The sequence below is a fragment of the Capra hircus genome, chromosome 10 (genome assembly GCF_001704415.2).
Source record: "Capra hircus breed San Clemente chromosome 10, ASM170441v1, whole genome shotgun sequence".
Lineage (NCBI taxonomy): Eukaryota > Metazoa > Chordata > Mammalia > Artiodactyla > Bovidae > Capra > Capra hircus.
This window is the reverse complement of record NC_030817.1, coordinates 55,065,196-55,082,543: the sequence shown is the minus strand read 5'-3', so window position 1 is coordinate 55,082,543 and position 17,348 is coordinate 55,065,196. Positions and strand designations below refer to the sequence as shown.

Genomic DNA, 17,348 nt, shown 5'->3' with positions numbered 1-17,348 from the left:
CCCTTAAAGGGAAAAAAAAGGAAGTACTACGTCGTTTTGTTCTTTATTTCCTTAACTTAGTATGTAATTAAGAAGTGACTCCTGAATTAACTAAGAGCCAATCAGGCACAGAGGGAGTAAAAGGAGGAGTTAACGAAATGCATACTGAGTTCCCCTTCTGCCATCTTATGATGCAGTTCTGTTTCCCTTCCTCCCACTTGCAAATTACTGAAGTGTGTTTTCCGGACGCGAAAGGAGGCAGAGAGCTCGTGCCAGGTGCGGCTGATGTGTAGCAGAACGACGGTGCAGGGTCTCCTATTTTCCCCTCCTGAACGGATGGTTCCTTATGAGGCTGCTCAGTGTGGACTGGAGGCCTGGGAAGCGCCGGGTAGCCATTCGGTCGGCTCCAGCGCCGCACAGCTGCTTCCCACCCCGATGACGGAGCCCTACGGTCCTCAAGTCAAAAGAAGGCGACTCAGAGGAAGCAGAGGGACCATCAAAGATGTCCCCGTGCTCAGTAACTCCTGCCTCCCTTTTCTTTCTCTTAACATCTCTTTCCTCTGGTGCTGGTCGCTGAGGCAAGCGCCAAAGCAGCTTCTCCACCGCTCCGCTCCGCCCGCTGTCAGGTGCCCTGGCGGCCTGCGGCCAGGGGGTCACGAGTTTGCGACGCGCCCCCGAAGCTCCAGCTCCGGGCGGCAGCAGGAGCAGAACCAGCAGCAACAGCAGCGGCGGCTGTGGCGCGCCTGCGCACAGCCCAATCACGCGCGGTGCTGCGCGGCGCCGGGGCGGGTCGGCGCCCGGGGGGCTGTCATTCGCAGCGCTGGTCGCCGCCCTCAGCTGCGCCGGTCGGTTCCGGCTCCTCCCTCTCCTGTGCCTGGGTCCCACCATGGTGCTGGAGTCGGTGGTCGCGGACCTGCTGAACCGCTTGCTGGGGGACTATGTGGAGAACCTGAACAAGTCCCAGCTGAAGCTGGGGATCTGGGGCGGTAAGCGAGAGGGCGCGGCCGCGGGTTGCTGAGGGTTGCAGACGCTGGCCATGGGGCCCCAGCCGCAGGCTGCTGCCCTCCCGGCTCCAGCCCGGGCCGAGTTCCTTTTGCCGTCTGAGGCTCCGCCTCCGGGGAGGGCGCTCGGTGGGGCCCACTCCTTGGGCCGCAGGTGCAGGGCGTGGGGAGGCCTGTGCCCGCCTCCACCGCCACCGGGTCCTGGGTGCTCGCAGGGTCTGGAGAGGGGCGGTTGAATCGCGCCCGTCTGGCGGAGATTCCCAGCTTTCGTGTCCCTGAGTCCGAAGTCCCTGCTCGGTCCCACCTGCCCACCTTGGGGGACCTCTGCCTGCCCTCGGCCTGGCGCCTTCGACTCCACGGAACCCTCCCTGTTCTCACTCCAGGTGGAGCGAAGCTGGCTGCGTGGTCACACACGCCCAAGTGGCATCAAGGAAGGAGAAACAGGAAATTGTGTTTCGCAGTTATCTTTTCTGGCAGTTGATAGCTGTCAGGAACTGGCTTTTCTCTAAAGGGTTTGGGAAACGGTTGGCAAGTAGGGGAAGATCATTAGGAAAGGCTCGTCGGTATTAATTCTTAACTCATAATACTCTCAGCTACTGAGAAAGTGACTACTTCCCTTAGGATTGATTTTCCTCTTAATAAGAAGAGGAGTTTCAATTTTGTTTTGGAGCAACAGAGAGAAATTCAAGCCACGAGCTACATCATCATTAATTAGGTGACTCTGCGAGTTGGTGATGGACAGGGAGGCCTGGCGTGCTGCTGTTCCATGGGGTCGCAAAGAGTCGGACACGACTGAGCGACTGAACTGAACTGGTTGCACGCTGAAGAACTGACACCAACGCTTCTCTCCTAGAGGTTGTGTATAGAAGTAGACTGTAGCGTGCTTCTCCATCTTCAGAAAGTTTGCACCATTTACCTGAAAAGCTGGGGATACTTCCTCACTCTACAGAAGAGTTTTGGGAATTTTGTCAGCTTTGAAAGGAAATCTAAAGTAGTACTCAAATGAATGCTCAGTTCAGTCGCTCAGGCATGTCCGACTCTTCGCGACCCTGTGGACTGCAGCACGTCAGGGCTCCCTGTCCATCACCAACTCCCAGAGTTTACTCAATCTCATGTCCATTGAGTCGGTGATGCCAAATGGATGTAACTGCTTTTAATTCAGCCAGCAAGTCGTTGTAGCTGTCCTATAATATAGCCACTATAAGAACACTTGCAGTGCAAAATAAATTGTGCCAGATGTATAAAGTACACAGCAAGTTTTGAAAATACTCAGTAGGAGAAAGTGTAATAACTCAGCAATTTTTTATATTGATCACGTGGTGAAATAATATTTGAATATATTGGGTTAAATAAAATATACCATTAGAATTTATTCCATTTCTTTTTGAGCTTCCATGATGGCTCAGATGGTAAAGAGTTGGCCTACGGTGTGGGAGACCCAGGTTCCATCCCTGGGTGGGAAAGATCCCTTGGAGAAGGAATGGCTATCCACTCCAGTATTCTTGCCTGGAGAACCCCGTGGACAGAGGAGCCTTGCAGGCTACAGTCCATAGCGTCACACAGAGTCGGACACAACTGAAGTGACTTGGTCCTTGTGCATTATGACCATGGCCAGCATCAACTTTACATTAGGCCCTGAGCAAATAAACCCATTTCTTTTAGGAAATGCCCTCGATGGAAGTCCATTCAGGTTTATTGGACCACAGCTAAACATGTATAAAGTTTTGCTGCCTTTTGTTTTTGTGATAAGCATAAAGAAAGCAATAAGTTATGAGCTTTTACAACTGTTGCTCAAATATTTTGTTTATAATGCTAATTCTCTCATTAAAATAGGTAAAACTGTGAATTGGTGATTTCTGTTCTTTGAATAAATTTATCTTACACTTTTTATAGTAAAACAAATGAGATTATTATTAAGTTATTATTAAGAAAACAGCTGATATTTGTGACATCTTTAACATTGACAAGCTTTTAAATAATTTAACATTTTATATAATAATTACTTGAACACTGTTTGGTTTAGCAGATAAGGTTTATGAGTCACAGAGTTTGACCTTTTAGTTTTTTTCTTAAATTTTCATATGTTGAGAAAGGGAAGAATTCCATCTGCAAACATTTCGCAAGCTGATCTACTATTCGTTCCAAACAAGGGATAAATTGATACCCTTGACTAATCTGTGGCAATGGTTTTTAACCAGGAATGACCTCACTTCCAAGAGAATATTTGCATATCTGAGACACTTTTGATTGTCACGCTGTGGGGAGGTTGTGTGCTTTTGGTATGTCGTGGGTGAACCCCTAAAGACTGTTATGTTCTACAATGCTCTGGACAGGTCCCCACAGCAAAAAGTTGTTGTTTAGTCTCTAAGTCATATCCGACACTTTGTGACCCCATGGACTGTAGTACTCAGCCCAAAATGCTGGTTGAGAAACCCTAGTCTAAGGGGAATATTGAGATTGTATTTTGCATTTATAGTAGACCTTCTGGTGCTGAATAGGTTGTAGTAGGAAATTAAAAGGTACTTAGAGCAATTATATGCTTCATGAAATTTTTAACTTAAGAAACAGAAGTTTTAAGAAGTGACTTGGTAGCATGTCAGTAAAAATGCATAATCTTTGCTTGGATGGTATCAGGAAGGAGTTTTAGAAATCAGAATGGTGTGTTGATATAATTTGAAAAATTTGCTGTGCATATATTCATACATATATAGGCATTCCCAATGAAATCCACAAGAAACAAAAAATGAGAGTGAGAAAGATGGGGAGAATTATTGGAAGGCCTAGAATCTGAAAGTTTATTGTGAATATTACCTTAAGTTGCAACACACACACACATAAAAGCTTTGTCATCTCCTTCTGTTTTTATTCTTATAAAGATTTTTTTAAAAATGCCCAACAGTTCCTCTGTATTTTTAAAAGTGATTTACACACAATGATTTTTGAAAAATTCTTGCTGTGGTAGAAAAATGAAAACTTACTTACTAGCTTTGGGATATAGGAGAAACATTTTAATTCTTTAAGCCTTAGTTTCCTTATCTCCCTTTTAAAATGGGGAAATAAAACTATTTGAAAGGTAAATCATGTGAAAAGTTTTTGTAATTATAATTGTTAAATTGTTAATACTGATAGTAATGGTGATGATACACAAACCTAGCCGAATGATGGAAACCAGCCTGCTTGTTTTATTTTATACGAATACCTTGAGAAATATTGAGAGTTTGGTTCCAGACCACTGCAATAAAGTGAATATCAAAAAAAGCAAGTCACATGAACTTTCTGGTTTTCTAGTGCTTATTAAAGTTAATGTTTGGAACATACATTAGTAGCCTTTCAAGTGTACAATAGCATTATGTCAAAAAATGTACATACTTAATTTAAAATACTTTATTGCTAAAAAATGCGACCCATTATCTGAGCCTTCAGTGAGTCATGGTCTTTTTTGCAGTAGGTATGTCAAAAATCACTGATCACTATAGCAAATATAATAATAATGAAAAATTTGATATATTGCAAGAATTACCAAAATGTGACACAGAGACATGAAGTGAGTAAATACTGTTGGAAAAATGGCACCAGTAGGCTTGCTTGACAGGGTTGCCGCAAACCTTCAATTTGTAAAAAATTTGTAAAAAACAAATCTGTGAAGCTCAGTAAAGTGAAAGTGAAAGTGAAGTCGCTCAGTTGTGTCCGACTCTTTGCAACTGCATGGACTGTAGCCCACCAGGCTCCTCTGTCCATGGGATTCTCCAGGCAAGAATACTGGAGTGGGTTGCCATTTCCTTCTCCAGGGAATCTTCCCAACCCAGGAATTGAACCCAGGTCTCCCGCATTGCAGGCAGACGCCTTAACCTCTGAGCCACCAGGGAAGCGCAGTAAAATGAGCTATGCCTATGTTTTCGTAAGTATGACCTCTAAGGTTTTCACATTCTTCAGTGTAATAATTTTGTGTAGAGAACTAATACCACATTTCCAGAGATTGTTCTTAAAAGAAAAAAAACTATTTGCATTTGAGTTTACACTTACAGTACTTATACCCCCTGCCAGGTATTTTGTAAGTCAGATTTTCAAAGGTTCAGAAAAGTGCCTGATGTGCATGTTGCTGCCTATGTAGGTGGGAAGGTTTATCTAGGTTTTTGTTCCCCATTAACTGGTACCAGGAGATAAATTGCACAGCCTTTAGCTATTTGAGGCATGTCCAGAATTTAATTGTTTTAAGAGTAACATATTTGAAAAGGTATGTTGAAACACCAGATCTTTTGCAATTTGGTTTAAGCAAGTTTGTGGCAATGTAGAACCTTTTTCAGTTTGATTTTTCAAGGTTACTTGCCATGAAAAGTCATCAGAAAATCTCCATTCAGAATTCTGCTCTCGCTTCCGTTTGATAGGTAAAATATACATAGAGGCTGTGAAGAGTTGGATGCAGGAGGTGGCTGTGGTGACCTGCTGGCCACCAGTAGGAGTAGGAGCCAGGTGGAGTGCCCTCAGAGTTTTAACTCTGCAAACCAGGCCAAGCCTGTGCTGATTACTCTATTGTCCTTCACTCCACCCTTGACACTTTCCCCTCAGCTGCCAGATGTTCTTAGAGCTGAGCAGCATAAGGGAGGAGGAAACATGGGATCTAATTACATGTCCAGTACTGCCTGGTTCACTGGTTTTTAGCAAGTCATTGCCCAGTGACTACTAGCTTCTTATCTGTAAATGAGAAGGCTTTGAACCTTTGTGACTTGAACAAGGCCAGATCCATGTGTACTCATTCATTAAGCACTCCCGCTTGCTCTGCATTCATGGAGAGAAATAATAGTCAAATCATGTTTACCTTTTTGTTCTTCACTCACTACTGGTGAGCAGAGTCACAGTCATGAAGTATGACAGGAAGAATGAAGTTCTAGTCTCATGCTGATATTTGCAAATCTAAATCTGTATATTACATTGTCTTAACAGATAGCTGAAGGGCAGCTTGAAAAAACCGGCCTCTGCTTCTTTCTAACCTTAATCCATAAAACATAGCAATATCTAAGTATTTCTAAACCTGTTGAGGAATTTTTTTTATTTCTCTCCTCCCAACCAACACTTAGCCTAGTGAAAACCACACTTCTTATTAGTTTGTCCTGTCACATGTAAACAAGAAAAAAATTCAATATCGTAACATACTTAGGTATTTAAATATCATTATTTAAAACAAGGCTTTAAAATTTTATTAAAAACAACTTTCCACAAATTTGAATAGTATGATAAATTAAAACTTCACCCCTTTCTACAAATAGAGCTGGAAGTTGGTACTTGGGTAACCATTCTGCGAAGGGGCTCTGCCACACTACTTACTCTTATGAGAGCCCTGAAATGTATTTGAAAAGGAGAAAGTTCAGTGGTGACGTGGCAGCTTTCCAGCTTTCTTTGCTGAGACTTCCTGTTTCAATAGGGAAATGGAAGAGTGAGAGTCAGTTGTTTCTTCTTCCCCCAGTTTCCCCTCCTAAGACAGAGAGTTACTGTGAACTCCTATTAAAAGGACTCTAGATGAGGTAATTTGGGATAAATAGCTGGATTCAACTGAAATGAGTTTATTTAATATTTTATTAAGTATTTTTACTAAAGCAATAGTTATCAAAATAATTTGATTTATTTTAGAAATGTTCATTCATTTACTTTAGCTTAGGGCTTCCCTGGTGGCTCAGATGGTAAAGAATCTACCTGCAATGCAGAAGACCCAAGTGTGATCCCTGGGTTGGGAAGATCTCGAGAAGGGAATGGCTACCCATTCCAGTATTCTTGCCTGGAGAATTCCGTGGATAGAGGAGCCATGTGATTGTAAAGAGTTGGACACGAATAAGTGACTAACACTTTCACTTACTTTAGCTCACGTCCTTGGGAAATGAATGTGTTTGAATATTTATATATACTTTCAAATAATCTTAAATAAAAAGTGCATAGCATCACGTATTCTTTTTTCACCATTTTATAATATGCAAAGCTAGTTCCCTGGATGAGGGCATTTTTGTTTATTGGTTGATTTTTTTGTTTTTAATCCCAGTTATGTATTTGTCTGTGTGTTTTATATTAAGAACATTGACCAGGGAGTCGGGAGACACCGGGAGACATAGATTCTATTCTGAGCACTACTGCTGTTGCTGTTTAGTTGCTAAGTCATGTCCGACTCTTTGCCACCCCTTGGACTGTAGCCCGCCAGGCTCCTCTGTCCATGGTATTTCCCAGGCAAGAGTATTGGAGTGGGTTGCCATTTCCTTTTCAGGGGATCCTTCCTGACCCAGGGATCAAACCTGCAGTTCCTGCTTGGCAGGCATCTCCTGCATTGGTGGGCAGGTTCTTTACTGCTGAGCCACCTGGGAAGCTGCTACATATTAATTGTATAACCTTGCATAAACCACTCAGTCTCTTTAAAAGATTTCTTCATGTATAAAGTGAAAGCAGGTTAGGTTTTAAGGTCTTCATAGTCCTAAAAAGTTCTAAATCATAACTTATGAATTTCTTTTGTTTTTAGAAAAATGTAGATTTTTAAAAAGTACTAAAATGACCCTTTGCAATGCTATCTCCTGCTTCTGTGTTTTCCATGGAGACACATTTCGTTTTCTTAACATAAAGCTTGACTTTCCTTTCTGGTTATGTCTTTGCTAGTAATACTTGTAAGGCCGACCCCCGGGGGCCACGATGGGCCGCCCTTCCTCTCCCTCCTGCCGGCGGGGGAGGTTCCTAATGGAAGGCGCCTCCCAGATCCTGGAGACCAATGACAGCACACTTCACCAGCTAAAACCGTCCCACCCCAGCCATGTAGAAGGACCTGTCAGCCCGCGACGCCTCTGCCTGGCAACCTATCTGAACCCCCATCCATCTTGCCTGACCATCCCTCGCAAGGAACGTATAAAAACCACCCCCAACACAGTCCGGCTTGTTCCGGTCTGGGAGCCCCGCCCTGGAGCGCTTCGCCATTAAAAAGCCTGTTAGACACTCTTTTGGTGTCCTGGTCTTTCACCTAACAATACTGGTTTTAGTTACCCTTTTTGGTTTTGGGTTTCTAAAGAAATTCTTTTAAAAAGCTGAAACCAAAAACGGCCCACCAGCTATCCATGCCTCTTAAGTGCAGGGTCCAGTTCTTATATGGCATTTTTTTTTTTCCCCCCAAGGAAGATAGAATTATCAGATTCTCTAACCCATCTGTGCTCTTTGGGAGATAGTGTAATGTTTTTAATACAGCATGGGGCATCAGGAGATTTGAGCCCTGGCTGCACCACTTGCTATGTTCACAAAGTGTTCTTAGGCCAGTCATTTAATCTCTAAGCCCTGATTTGTTTTTACATCCTGCCTCCTTTTACACCCAGGAGGCTGTGAGGATCAAGTAATGTAGTAGATCTGAGAGTGTTTTCTATCAATAACATAGAAAGATTTATGTTCTTAATGTAGTCATTTCTATTTCAGTACAAATGGCAACCCACTCCAGTGTTCTTGCCTGGGAAATCCCATGGACAGAGGAGCCTGGTGGGCTACGGTCCATGGGGTTGCAAAGGTCGGATACAACTGCACACACACACGACACAACACACACACAAGCGTTCTGATTAACTGAGTCAGTGTTTACTGAGTGCCTTCTATGAGGAGAATCAATGAGTTTGAAATTAGGTTGGGGATTTATATACCTGAGTGTTAAGTGCCATAAGGATACTGTAGTGAAACTTCTGTGGAAGTTCAGATTATTTCTGACTGGAGGTATTTAACATCAGCACTGAATGTCTTACATTTATTCTGTTTTAAAAGCTATTCTTGGACTGAGGTGGACTTGCTCCACATTATATCAGTGGCATTTGATTTTTATTCACAAATGTACCAACTTTGTTATTTTCTATAATTTAGCAGTCATTTCTTTTTTTTTTTGAAATTTTTCTGAGCTGGCTCCAATTCTGCCTCCTTGGTTTCATTTGCTAATTTAATGGATTTACTTTCATTTCCCTCTGGTTCATTCATAAAGATTATTAAATTTTGATTGAGGATTTACTCTTTTAAGATGCTTCTTTAAAATATCCTTCAAGATTAGCTTTGAAAGTTTTTTATTTTTTAAAATTTAAATTTATTTATTTTAATTGGAGGTTAATTACTTTACAATATTGTATTGGTTTTGCCATACATCAACGTGAATCTGCCACAGGTATACACGTGTTCCCCATCCTGAACCCCCCTCCCTCCTCCCTCCCTGTACCATCCCTCTGGGTCATCCCAGTGCACCAGCCCCAAGCATCCAGTATCATGCATTGAACCTGGACTGTCGATTCGTTTCATCCCACCCTCTCCCTCTCCCACAGAGTCCAAAGACTGTTCTATACATCTGTGTCTCTTTTGCTGCCTCGCATACAGGGTTATCATTACCATCTTTCTAAATTCCGTATATATGCGTTAGTATACTGTATTGGTATTTTTCTTTCTGGCTTACTTCGCTCTGTATAATCGGCTCCAGTTTCATCCACCTCATTAGAACTGATTCAAATGAAAGTTTATGTGTGACACTCTCGTCGTGTGCTCATCCAGAATGTTTCTGTTTGTTCATGATTTACTTTCACTTCTTTCATCATACAGTGCGTTGAGAGGCCTGGGTAGCTGGTGGGCCATCATTTACTTTCATCATACAGGATCCAAATCAGAAACCTTGTCTTCTAAAGCCAGGCTAACCTTTGCTGTCATCCTTAAGACTTGGCAATCCGTCATAGAAGGAAATCACTTCACAGAGCCTCTTTTATTCTTTCTCACTTGGTCTCCTTAGATATTTGTGGGATTAGACACACTTGATTATGGGATTGGCTTTAGTGCCTTCCTTGCTGGCAGAGTTAAGTTTACCCATCTCCAATTATTAGTCTTTCTTTCCTCTCTTTTTTTTGGGGGGGGGGGTTGTTAAAGATTAGACACAAATATTTACCCTTCCTCTAGGTTTTCAGGAACTTCCTATGACCTCTGTGTTCTTAGCCCTGGGTGATCTGAGTATAGCTATTAAAGTTACTTGCATGTATATAGAATTATATTACCTTGAATAGAAATGGGAAACTAAATCTTAACTTTTGCCTCAGCAGTCAGTTAAATACAAAGTGGCTGATATTCTGTATCTGCAGAAAAGCATGCATTTTAGTGGAAGAGTACACTAAGAGTACAGTGCCTTACTTAGATAAGGCACTCATCTTCCGGTTGAATGAATGACTGCACTTTCACCCTGGTGTTAATCAGAAATACGCTGCTGTTCCTCTCTTTTTCTTTGTGTTAGGAGTAGTGACCCCTCCTTCAGTGCAAATAATTTATAGAATGTATCATTCTTATTATCATTGTTATGGTTACTATTTGTTAGATAACATTTACATTTTTCTCCAGAGAGGAAGTATACATTTGATTGCTAGACTCTTAAGTAGTAGAAATAGAGCTTTTATTTTTTTAATGGTTCTGTAGATAGTAAATAGTAAATATAGGAGGAGTTTAGATAAAACATATTAAGGTCATATTGACATGAGAGTTTACCTTGTTTCCCCACTTCATATTGTAATTTAATAGTATTAACATAAAAGTAATATCTGTTTATTGTAAAAACTAGAAAGTACTGTAGAACATGAATTAAAAAATCCTTAATTCTGCCTCCTAGCAATAAACACTATTACCTTTCTCTAATCTGCCTTTCTAAATGTACTTGTTCAGCTCTGTTAGCCATATTGGCAGCTTTCCTATTTAACATCTTAAATAGCATCTATCACTTCATTAAAGAACCACAGTGCCACTGTGGTAGAAAATGTGCTTTTTATGAGCGCACTTATATTTTTACATATATTATGTTAGTGCCTTAACAATTGTTAGAAAATCCTTCATATCTGCTGCAGGTTACTTGAGAGCATTCCTGATGACCCTTGACCCTCTAGTTGAAAATCAAAGGGAAGAACAAGCAAAATTCATGAGCAAGTTTACAAGCCTCCCTAGAGGTCTTAGGTCTTGTTAAACTGGTGTGTATGGCTTCACATGTGCACTAGCTTCTGTGCGCATTACTTCTTTTGACTCAAATAGAATTCCCAGTTGTAATTTTTTGTAATTTGTCATCTGACAGAATTAAGTCCAGGAATGTTCTCCCACTTTATGTAATTTTTATGCATATAATACTTTTTAAAGATTTTTTTTCATAATTCTCAAACACATGTCAGTTTTCCATGACTACTATATTTATGTTTGGTCAGTGATGACATCTTGTCAGTTCTAGCCCCAAAATAACTTTTCATCTGTCTCTTCGACCCTGAAGTTATTGCCTACTTCAGATTTTAATTTCTCTTCAGTATATTGTAGAAATTTTCCTCCTGTTATTATGCTGTAGTATTTTCTTCCCATTTGTGAGGCTTCTACCTCCTACTTTCCTTTTCTTGCGGCTTTTAAGTTTATTATAGAAAATTTACAATATGCGTATATAAAGAAGATGAACTTTATTATATGGCAGTAACAGCTGTGATGATTATGGTGTCTAGTGTTAGAGTTGTTTGTTATCTATGTATATGTGCATATATGTAATTTTAAATATATAGATCAAGCTGGGCATTCTTTACCCTTATTTTAAACCTCACTGCTTTATGAGTGTGTTCCCATGTCTGTCTATATTTTGTTGCTCTGTTTTAGGTTATTATGATGTTTGCTGTCTTCCTGGACTTGGAGTTCTTTAGGTCCTACCCCCTCCCTCCCATCAGTCCTTTCTGCTTTATAACCAATATTACAGTATCTTTAGCTAAATTATTTGGACAGATCCATTTCTTAGAACAATAGCATAATGGTTCTAGCTCAGATTTTGTCACCCCCGTTGTACATATTTCATCTCTCTTTGTAACTGGTGTGAACTTTTCATTCCGAAGACTCTTGGTTAGCCTAGCTCCTGCCAACCTTTCTGGCTTTGTCTCCCACCCTCACATCCAGCTGCAAAAAACCACATGTGCATTCTAAAATACATTTTACTCCGAGATGTCTGTTGCCTTCTTTTCTTGGTGGTGGTTTAGTTGTTAAGTCATGTCTGTCCGACTCATGCGGCCCGGTGGACTGTAGCCCACCAGGCTTCCCTGTCCATGGTATTTCCCAGGCAAGAATACTGGCATGGATTGCTCTTTTCTACTGTGGGGGATCTTCCTGACCCAGGAATCAAACCTGTGTCTCTTGCACTGGCAGGCAGATTCTGTACCGCGGAGCCACCAGGGAAGCCCTTTGCTCTCTTTTCTTATCCACCCAATAAATATTTCTTCAGTCTTCCAGCCTGAACTTTTGTGTGAAGTTCCTAATCTCCCTTGGCAGAACCAGGTGGTTCCTCCCTTGCATCTTATTACTGTTCTGTTGGGATGTCAATAGAGTATTTCCCAAATTTTAGAAATTTGCTCTCCTCTGCTAGGCTGTGAACTTCTCACCAGCAGGGTTGTTGTTCTCTCTCTTTCCAGCACATGACTTGGAAGTAGGTGCTTAATAAATGTTTGCTTGAATAAATCTGAGATCTGGGGAAAAGCGAATCTCTTTAACAGTGGCATAATAGAGTTGAATATACTTTTTAATTCTCTTTAGAATACCACCAGGAAGAAACTGCTTGATTGAGAAATGTTTTGAGAGAGCATAGGAAGCATAGTATTTTTTGGGGGAAAAAAAAAAAAAAAGAAATGTGTCATAAGTGATTAAGAAAATGCATGATTGAATATTTTATACTTGTATTTCATGTTGGAACTTGCATTTTACTAACCTTTAGAGAATTTACATGAAATGAAAACTTTTTTTGGCTTATATTTTTATGTAAACAAGAATATTTACTTATTCTGTATGAACATATAGGTGCAGTGTTTAATATTTGAGTCATGCAATAGTGTCATTATGGCTTTTGTTTTTATAACTTAATATCTGAATAAACTTTTAAAAAGTTGGACTAATGAGAGAATAGTAGAACCATAAACAATTGCTGGGCAAGTAGGATCTTTGAAGTTTTAAAAGACCAGCACTGTGTTCTTATAGAAATTATTCACTGACACTATGACTAAGGAAAAGATCCTGGGTTACAGGATAATTGATCTGTTCTAATAGTAACCTCTTCATTTCCTTCTTTTAGGATTTTGGCTTCATCATTCAAAATGATGGATATATAGATATTTTCATTTCTAAAGTTCTTTAGTCTTTCTCATTGTCTATTTAAATGTTAGCCAGTTTAAATATTTTATAATTTCTTTTGCATCGGGCTCACCTACAGCATGCCATAACTAATACTTCCTGTCTATATAGAACAACTCTTTTGTGCCTTAGCTTCGTAAATAATTGCAGTTTGCTTTGCTTACTTCTTAGCATTTAGTGTAGTGTTGGTGTTGCATTAAGACAGGGTATACTAATGCTAATTGGTGTAAACTTTATAATTTTTGTCTTTTTTTTTTAAAGGTAATGTGGCCTTGGATAATCTACAGATAAAAGAAAATGCTCTGGTAAGTTTGTTTTTTTTTTATAAACTATGTTGAAAGTAAAAACGTTAGTTGCTCAGTCCTGTTTGACTCTTTGTAACACCATGAACTGTGGCCCACCAGGCTCTTCTGTCCATGGAATTTTCCAGGCAAGAAAACTGGAATGGGTAGCCATTCCCTTCTCCAGGGGATCTTCCCAAACCAGGGATTGAACCCGGAATCTCCTGTATTCCAGGCAGATTCTTTACTATGTTGACTCCCCAGTTAATTTGATAAGCTCTTTGAAACCCTGGTTGCTGGGTACCTGGTACCAGGTACCAGATGAAGTGATTATTTGTTTAATGATTTATTCTGGGAAAATCTGAGATTGAAGATTTAAAAAAATAATTTTTTTCCTTTAATTTTTTTCCTTATGATTGAAATAGTATCTCTTGGAAAATGGAATGTTCTTTACAAACTCTTTTTCTATTGTTCTTGTTTATATTTTGCTTCTCTTATGAATTCTTTCTGAAAAGTCAATTGTAAGTTAATAAAAACATTTTTTCACCTGTGAAACGTATCTTTTATGAGTTACTCAGATGTAAAAACTTTATGTTTCCTTAGAGATGATTGTGTATTTAAATAATTGTTACAAAGATGATTTGGGGGCACTTAATAGTTTCAGATGTTGTTTAATTTTTTTTTTTTTCTTCCTTCTGAAGAGTGAATTGGATGTTCCTTTTAAAGTCAAGGCTGGCCAAATTGGTAAGTACTTCACTCTTCATTTTAGTTATTCTTCATCCTTTTAGTTTTTTTTTCCTGTTAATTAGTCTCAGACATCTTTCTTAGCTTGAACAAAATGTGATAGGTTTTTGGCTTATGTTGATTAGAGTTTTCCGAGTTCTGAGCCTAATGTATACTGTACATAGTATATGTATGGAAGTTTTTGAGCAAAGTGCAGAAAATTACCTTCTAAATCAGAAGGATATTTGAACTGCAGTGATATTTTTCAGGCTTTGGTTCCACCACAGAAAAGTATCTTCATTTTCAAAGTTGATAAGCAGATTTTTAAAAAAAAATTTCAAAGTAGTATAATTTGCAGACTCTAGTAAAGAGAATTTGTTGTTTCAGTTGCTGAAAGTGAAAAGTGAAAGTGAGAAAGTGAAGTCGGTCAGTTGTGTCATACTCTTTGAGACACGTGGACTGTAGCCTTCCAGGGTCCTCTGTCCATGGGATTCTCCAGGCAAGAATATTGGAGTGGGTTGCCATTTCCTTCTCCAGGGGATCTTCCCAACCCAGGGATCAAACCTGGGTCTTTCGCATTGGAGGCAGACGCTTTAACCTCTGAGCCACCAGGGAAGCCTCACTCAGAACTCAGTTGCTGAGTTGTGTCCAATTCTTTGCGACCCCATGGACTGCAGGACCCCAAGCTTCCCTTGCTTCACTATCTGTTGGAGTGCTCAGACTCACGGCTGCTGAGTTGGTGATGCTGTCTAACCATCTCATCCTCTGCCGCTCTCTTCTCCTTTTGCCTTCAGTTTTTCCCAGCATCAGGGTCTTTTCTAACAAGTCGGCTCTTTGCATCAGGTGGCCAAAGTATTGGAGATTCAGCTTCAGCATCAGTCCTTTCAATGAATAGTCAGGGTTGATTTTCTTTAGGATTGACTAAAGAGAATTTAAGTATAGCTAATTTCCCTTATGTTTTATTCAGCCATTTCACTTGATATATTGTGCAGCAATGTGGTATAAAGGATATGTTCTGTTAAGTTGAAAGTCTGTGTAGCTAAACTAAGCATACATCTTTGTTGGAGAAATTTTTCAGTAGGAATTTTAATATATCAAGTCCTTTCAACTCTCCATGCTGCCTGGTTTTTACTTTTTAAAAACTATAAATTACAACCCTAGATGAGTTACTGTTACTTTAGAATTTTCACTTATGCCACCATCCTTCCTTTCATCCCTGTCATCCTGCTACTTCACCACATTGCTTTCCTTCTTCATTCATTATTTTGTATCCAGGGAAGGCTTTGTCTTTTACTGTCCTAGCATCTTTTTAGTAATTACTTGAATACTTCTGTGAATCTGCATTACTTCTTAAATATGTGTTCCTTTTATATAAGTTAAAACATTTTAGTGTAAATTCTTTTTTTTTCCCTCTTGAAACAGGAGATACTCCCTTAGATTGAAAATATCGCTAGGGTAAAGAATTATATTTTTTGTTTGTCTGTTACACAGAGCCTTCCTTGTTTAGCAGTATTGTGGATGTATTGTTGTAGCCCTGCATGCTTAATTGAAATCCTCCAGTGAAGTTATAGCTATTAATTAAATCTTTTGCCTTTGAGATACATAGCTGTGGGAGAAGCAAGGGTAAATATGGTATCTTTGTCCTCAAAGATACTAGAGAGATCTAAAATTAGGACAAAATATTGCAGCCTCATATCCAGGTTAATGGGTGAGTTATATTTGCCGAAATAACTTACATGTTATTCATTGTATTATTACAACAAAATTTATATTTTGGAAGAGGTTTTCTGTGGTTCCAATTTATTTTCTTTGCTTTTAAAGTATTATAAGAATTTAATGGCTTGCTTCCAGGTTACTCACTGAATTAGGAGGGACACTTTGCATGTAAGGATGCAAAGCATATTTTCTTTATACTTATCTCTGTTTTGAGGTTTATCAGGCACTTATATTACTGTTAGCTTATGAAGAGTTGACTCATTGGAAAAGACTCTGATGCTGGGAGGGATTGAGGGCAGGCGGAGAAGGGGACGACAGAGGATGAGATGGCTGGATGGCATCACTGACTCGACGGACGTGAGTCTGAGTGAACTCTGGGAGTTGGTGATGGACAGGGAGGCCTGGCGTGCTGTGATTCATGGGGTCACAAAGAGTCAGATATGACTGAACGACTGAACTGAACTGAACTGAAAATTAACAGTTATTAAATTACTGTTAGCTTAAAATATTATACCTAACCTGTAGAGTTAGTGTGGCCAAGTACACCAAGGATGTTTTGATTTTCTAAGAGCTAGATATGTTTGTAGATACTGCTTTTACTTAAAAATTTAAAAAATCTCCTGATTTATAAAAGGAAGGCAGTGGAACTTAATTTCAGTGGAATACAGAATAGTTAAGGATGGGAGGATAATGAGTTACAGTAAAAGGAGAGAAAAAAGGCTTAGAGAACAGATGATTTATTTTTGGTATATTAAAGAAGCATTTCCCACTTTTTCAATCTCATGCTCACCAAGAAGGCAATCAAATCAATTTTTAGGAGTTGATGAGATAGTTACAAATAAAACACTATCTATTATAAATATAGGTGGTGCTCACTATAAAATCAGCAGACTTAGAAATGACCCAGAAGTGTACTGCCCTTACCTCTAGGCTCCTCTGAAGTAGGAAACGTTTAAGGACCTCATTGGGGTTACAAGCTGGAGAAAATTAAAAATCTAGATGGAGAAATAATTCTGGATTTTAACTTCGGTAAGAGATTCCCAGCCAAAACTGGCCTGCCTCCATAGCCATCCAGGTGAAGCAAAATAGCCTCCCTTACATTACATTATTTTATTTCCTCTTCAGCTTTTTATCCTTTTCAACAATTTTTTGAGCTTTCAGCGTCTTGATTTAAAAGTGCCAGTGATTCTGATGGTGTAAGTAGTTTAGTCACTCACGTATTAGCATGACTTTGTTGAATCAGATTCTTTTGTCTTGAGAATCTGATCAGCAGTACTGAGAGAACTATAGCTTTTATAGGGTCATTATTTTTTAAATTGTGATGAGAGAAGGTATTTAATTTTGGAACATGGAAAACTATAGGGGTAAAAAGGTTTGGGTAGAATTGATCTGATACAGTTGAGGGTAGATTGGGACATTTGCTTCCTGGAGACCTGAAAAGAGGGCATACTAGTGATTGGGAAGAGAGTAAAGAAATAATAGTGTGGAAAGATGCCAAAGACAG

The 17,348-nt window shown here is 39.8% G+C and overlaps 1 protein-coding gene across 1 annotated transcript in view; it reads left to right on the top strand.

The window, feature by feature from the left end:
• VPS13C (vacuolar protein sorting 13 homolog C) overlaps nt 765–17,348 on the top strand; it is a 181,405-nt gene continuing 164,821 nt past the window's right edge. Inside the window, 3 exon segments of the mRNA XM_018054289.1 lie at nt 765–965; nt 13,386–13,429; nt 14,107–14,149. Coding sequence (XP_017909778.1) covers nt 866–965; nt 13,386–13,429; nt 14,107–14,149 — 187 coding nt within the window. The 5' untranslated portion in view covers nt 765–865.